At 36.1% G+C, this 6,029-nt stretch overlaps 1 protein-coding gene across 2 annotated transcripts; it reads right to left on the bottom strand.

Moving 5' to 3' along the window:
- Positions 1 to 1,036: 1,036 nt before the first annotated feature.
- Positions 1,037 to 5,785, bottom strand: LOC113491995. 2 transcript variants are annotated; one of them, XM_026869249.1, is made up of 5 exons: positions 5,681 to 5,785; positions 5,005 to 5,555; positions 4,401 to 4,896; positions 4,236 to 4,320; positions 1,037 to 1,955 (listed from the first exon to the last, which is right to left on the bottom strand). In XM_026869249.1, the coding sequence occupies exons 2-5, from the start codon at positions 5,527 to 5,529 to the stop codon at positions 1,379 to 1,381; spliced, it is 1,683 nt and encodes a 560-aa protein (XP_026725050.1). In that variant the 5' UTR covers positions 5,530 to 5,555; positions 5,681 to 5,785; the 3' UTR covers positions 1,037 to 1,378. The 2 variants fall into 2 exon arrangements, with proteins under 2 accessions (XP_026725050.1, XP_026725049.1); XM_026869248.1 differs by having other exon boundaries at positions 1,037 to 4,320.
- Positions 5,786 to 6,029: the final 244 nt, after the last annotated feature.

Raw genomic sequence — 6,029 nt, forward strand, 5'->3', positions numbered from 1 at the left:
GGTAATGTATTTTTGTCGTTTTTTCCCCAATTTACAAGCTATATAGGAAAAAAACGGAATGAGAAGCTCGTTGCGTCTGAAATTTCGTCGCGATACATACGAAATTAGGAGTTCTTTAAGTCTGACTTTGGCTCAAATCCAACAATAACTATCTAGCGTTACGGCATCAGGACAGACAGACTGACATCCAGATCCGATAAGGGTTTTATTCAATTTGTAAAACGAAAAGGGGTTTCCTCGGATATGTTTTGTAAATAATATTTCTTTGAGGAAAAAGGATGAAGAGATTATTCATGTACCGTTTTGTATTTATTCAAGCACACCAAAGAATAATAGCTATCATATATATATCAAAACTTTTAGTTCAGGATGTTTACAATCTTAGGATCAAAATCCATTCTCTTAATCTTTTCCCAAAGATTTAGACAAATACCTTGAAACATGCACTTAATTCACGCTATTTTAACCCTTATCTCATCAATATTTACTTACAAAGAACACATCAATTTCCCTCAAAACTAGAGGTAAACCTATAGGGTAGTAAATTCTAAAGCAAAGATTATAGAAATCAGTTTAGTACAGAAGTATGGGTGCATCTGTTGGTGTTTGGAAACAGATCCGGTCTAAGTTCCAGGTGCACAAGTTTGTATCATTTGCATTTAGCGAGGTCTCGCGATGCGGGACCTGCATGCACCAAATTGGCTTAAACACTAGAGATAATAAGCACGCTGCTTGGAAACTTTCGGGTTTTGGGTTGTAGTTACTTTAACTTTGGTTTGAAATGCAAAATATGTTTCAATTTTAGGTTTTAAGATTGAAATTTAAAATGACATATGAGTTTTTACATGAAAAAGGACGATTTGAATTTAGTTGTAAATTCCGAAACGTCAATGACGTTATTTATATAAAGAACTAGCGGCCCGGTACGTGCTTCGCTACGTATAAAGTGAAATAAAATAAACAAATCGGAACATCAAATTCATTTATTTAATCAAAAAAATATTTTATTTAAAATCGAAATCAATTGCTAGCTATTTACAACACACTTAATCCAAAACATTTGGATAAACAATATTTTTTGTTTTTCCATTTTGAGCATAAATAAACAAACGGCTGGGGGTACCGACTCTGGAACAGGCAACATATAACTGGCCATGTGAAAAACAATGTTCCTCCAAATTCACACCACAAACGTGAAGTGTTTGACCTTGGGCCTTGTTGATGGACATCGCAAATGATAAACGCACAGGATATTGTAAACGTTTGAACTCAAAAGGCATATCAGTTGGAATCATAGGTATACGCGGTATCAAAACAACTTCTCCTTTTGATTTACCAGTTAAGATCGTAGCTTCAATCAAATTTGGCAATAACTTTTTCACTGCCAATCTGGTTCCGTTACACAGTTTTGGTGGATTAATATTTCCGGCTCCAATGAATTTAAAAATTCAATTGGATAATTCATTGCCTCATCTTGATTCATAACACTGTCAATTGATTTATATTTCGTGACTACGCCTGGCAGTTTCGCTTGAATTTGAAAATTAATTGCATTGACATGAATGTTTTTCGGTGCTAAAATGGCGCGTTCTGTCAACCAATCATGATTTCTGTAATTCTGAACAATATTCGGAAAAACACATTCAATCAATTCATCTATCGATTGCGCAATTGTACAAAAATTGTTCGGTACAGCGATCAATCCGTTGGTTCTGTCGATTTGTATTTTGCCGTCACCAATTTCTAACAATTGTTTTGAGAACTCATGGGCAGCTGGATCATTTTGTAGGTGAACACGCATATTAATGTTTAGTGTCAATTTTTGTAGATATCTCCAAAGAACTGTTGACTTCAAGCAGGCATTTATTTCATCAGCAGGAGTTGATCGAGGAATGACAGGCAATGTTTGACGAAAATCCCCTGAAAGTAATATCAAAGCACCACCAAAAAGCTGTTGATTACCACGTAAATCTTGCATTGTTCGATTGAATGCTTCTAGTGATTTTTTATTCGCCATTGTACACTCATCCCATAAAATAATTGACGTTAATCGCAGAACTTTTGCCATAGCAGAATTTCTCGATATATTGCGAGTTGGAGTTTCAATCACCTGTACATTCAATGGCAATTTTAATGCAGAGTGTGCGGTCCGACCACCTTCTAATAATGTAGCAGCAATTCCCGAAGATGCAAGTGCTAGTGCAATTTTCTGATCTGATCGAATAGTCGCTAAAATCAATGATATAACGAACGTTTTACCTGTGCCACCAGGTGCATCCAAAAAATATAATCCACCTGCATTATTGGAAACGGCTTGCATGATTGTATCATATACATGTTTTTGCTGAATATTTAATTTGGTTATATTCGATTGTACAAATAAACGCAAATCATTACAGTTGAATTCCTGCTCACGTTGCAATTCACGATCAAACAAATCATGCATGGGACGATTTGGTGCGGTCATACCCAATTGTACTAATGCTTTATTTGCAATCGTTAGACATATATCTTCAATTATTATCAAAGCTTCGTTGCACATTTCCAAGGTAATCAACAAATCAGGATTTCTTGCATGATGACGCATACGAATTAAAATATCTTCTGCCATATAATTTTTATATTTGTTCCATAATTCAAGTGGATTTGATGGCATACATGTCGATAATATAATGGCAAATAGCATTCGTATTTGTTGTGGATGAGCTGACGTAGATGCATCATTAAGTGTTGAATCCCAATGTGCATCATCCTCCAACAAATGCAAGAGTTGACATGCTTCACGATATGTTTGACACAAATGACCGTCGACTGTTCTTAATTCTTGAAATGATTTTGGGCCATTGACGTTAACTAATAGCAATCGCAAATAAAAACACTCAGCATTGTTTGGATGTACTGTATACATTCTCCCAATTGCATCTGTTTTGAAAATGCCTGAATGCCCATCGACTGCTGTTCCTTGTTTACGTCTTTGAAAATGTTTTGAAGACACATTCCATGTATAGTACTGAGGCACTTCGGAATATAACAAATTTCTAGCAAATGTATCAGTTTCGCATAATTTGAAAAAAGCTGTCAACGTAGTCGCTGGTGGGTGTGCTGCTCTTTCCAATGCATTTGCTTCATTAAAATAAATACGTTGGCCATTCTCAAGATGCACAGCTAAGTGAACAACCACAGGATGTCTTTCGTGCATTGGAAACGACAGAATCCTCCAGACAGCTTCATTACTACTAATATAGCGCCCCAGTTGATACTGAGTAATTTCATCATTTCTATTATCACCAGCTACACCGAAAACAGCCATATCGCTCCCTTTATTTACATACTTGCAAATATATTTAATGGATTTGACTGAATTACAATACTCCACATTTATATGAGCCTTGAATATTTTCGATAATAATGGACAATACGGAACCACCCAACGATTATCAACTTCAACGTCCTGGTTACGCATTCTAATGTTTGCCGTTTTGCCATTATCATTAGGTGATCTACGTCTATACAACGGATATCCGTCATTGCCCGTTATTGTGTCTGAAGTCAATTGTCTTGGGTATCGTTTCGAACACTTTCCATCAATCATACATGGCGAATTCATATTTAGTTCACCGCACGGACCATGTATCATGTTTTTAACGACAACATCAAATAACTCAGGATCAACAGTTTGATCAGGAATTTCACCTGATATAACGTTATCGATTTGATCCGGAGTTATTTTATTTACCAGCCAAATTAATATATGTGCGTGCGGCAATCCCCTTTTTTGCCATTCGATTGAGTACATATGGCAACGCACCTCTCCAAATACACTTAATTTCACAATTAAATCCATAAGTGCTGTCAATTTTCGCCGAAAAACACGTGCTGTAATGTCATGACGATCAGTTGTCGACTGGCCTTCAAATAAATTGTTCTTGATGTCATCCCACTGCGGATTACATGTAAATGTAATGAACAGATCCGGTCGACCGTATTTTCGTACATAAGACATTGCGTCTTGTGCATATTCGTTCATATGCCGTGGGCTACCAATATACGAAGATGGCAATATAGTTAAACGTCCGATGTCATTAACATTAGCATCATTCGCTATCGCATCTTGCAAATGAATATATTCTTCGGATCTTAATTTTGCTTGGTTGAAACGAATAAAATTAAGACGTTCAGTCTCTATTTTGGCATACATATCAACGATGTACTGATGATATAGTTTACCACATTTTAAGATATAATTTTGTTCTTGTGGACGAATCATCAATCGATACGAATAAAAATTCATGGCACTAACTTTTTTCTGTATATGTAGACCTGATAATAATTACAAAATGTGACTTTAGAAAGTTGTAGAAATGAAATGTCAACACACTAAAAATAGGTCATTTATTTACCTGTTCGTGGATCAATCATTGGTATATTGATATGGTAACCATCGTCACCTTTCCAATGCAATATTGGGTACTGTAATGCATCGTAACTACGATGAAGTTCCGAAACACGTTGCAATTGCTCATTTCTACGATGAAGTACAATATCACGGGATTGAAACTGATCACCAAGAATTACAATTGCAACCTCATCAATTGTTGGTGCATTAAATCGCCTTGCATGCTCTCCAAAAGGTGTTCTATCAGCTCTTATTACGATTTTGTGATTATCAGTTGGCATACGATCGAGAGCAATTTTAAACAATTGAACTAATGCGTTATGCTGATGGAAAAACCTTTGTAGCTCACGAATAATTTCTCGTCTTGTATTCGAAACAATTGCACAACGTTGATCCAATTCACGATTTTCATCACCAATAAAATAAATTTGCAAAAATTGATGATCAGCGTCGGGGTATGGCAATAACGAACCAGCTTGATGATAAATCTGGCCCTGAATCTGTAACATGTATACAAGTTTAGGTAAATCTTATATCAGTTTTTTTTTTAAATATACTTTATGCTTCAGATTGATACAAACATGGAATAATCCTGTTGAAGTATTTACCTTAAACGTCGGCATAAAATTATCTCTAATAATTTTAGTTGCACCAAAAGAAGTCATTTGAAATGCCGAATTGTATTGTTGAATATGACTCAGAAAGTGCTTCGACGCTTGCGATGTCCCAAAAATAAATGAATACAATGGTTCGGGTGGAGTTTCTAATGCTGGCAATCTCACTTTGCCATTAGCACAACACATGCCGGGTGTTTCACCTCGAAAGTTAGCCGCATCACAATGTGGACATATTGCGTCCATCATTCCAATGTATCCATACATACTATAATCAATCTGACTGTTGTAATTAAAAGCAGCACGCATCATTTCAGCCAAAACAGCACGACGTATTCGTGATGGCCGTGCAAGATTCAGTACAGGTACTGGGTTAACAAATCTATTGCGTGCATTACGTTCACGCTGCGATGCATTAGCTTGTGCGCGTTCATCTGCAGTCTGTGATCGTCTTAGTAATGCCACATCATTTGCATTACGCGTTCGCCGACCTATATTTGCTCGTCTGGCTGGTGGCATTTTTCCCGTATGCACATATGTTTTCGCTTAAAAATCGAAAAAAAAAATTAGAACAAAAAAAAAAAACAAATTCCCAAGAAGCTGTCGCATATGATGCCATGTGAAATCATATACGGCAACTTAGAAAAGTATACATAAATTCAGGACTCACCGTTTGTATGAATGCACTGCAAATGCAATTATGTGAAAAGAAATTTATCGCTGATAATATGATTTAATCAAACCACGTCCAAAATGAATTGACGGCATGAATGACATAACAACGTGCTTGTCCTGTCAACAAAACTTCAAAAAAGTTTCTGTGAAAAAAGTTTCTATTGAATTCATTTATTACAAAAAATGTGACAAATGAGGAACCGCTCGACCGATTTTGAGCAAACTTCACATAAACCATCTACTAAATATGCCGACCAAATCCTAAGCATTTGGTTTGGATAGGTGAGCCCGTTCTTGAGTTATGGAATTACAACGAAAAGTGGCATTGATTTTTATATATATAG

Source organism: Trichoplusia ni, chromosome 3 (genome assembly GCF_003590095.1).
Source record: "Trichoplusia ni isolate ovarian cell line Hi5 chromosome 3, tn1, whole genome shotgun sequence".
Lineage (NCBI taxonomy): Eukaryota > Metazoa > Arthropoda > Insecta > Lepidoptera > Noctuidae > Trichoplusia > Trichoplusia ni.

What these genes read in the sequence shown, in the direction of transcription:
- LOC113491995 (XM_026869248.1), bottom strand. Translation starts at nt 5,529, where the DNA reads ATGCCACCAGCCAGACGAGCAAATATAGGTCGGCGAACGCGTAATGCA. An exon ending in ATTTTATGCCGACGTTTAAG is followed by an intron (nt 4,897 to 5,004) that starts GTAAATACTTCA and finishes TACATGTTACAG; the next exon opens with ATTCAGGGCCAGATTTATCA. An exon ending in AATGATTGATCCACGAACAG is followed by an intron (nt 4,321 to 4,400) that starts GTAAATAAATGA and finishes AATTATTATCAG; the next exon opens with GTCTACATATACAGAAAAAA.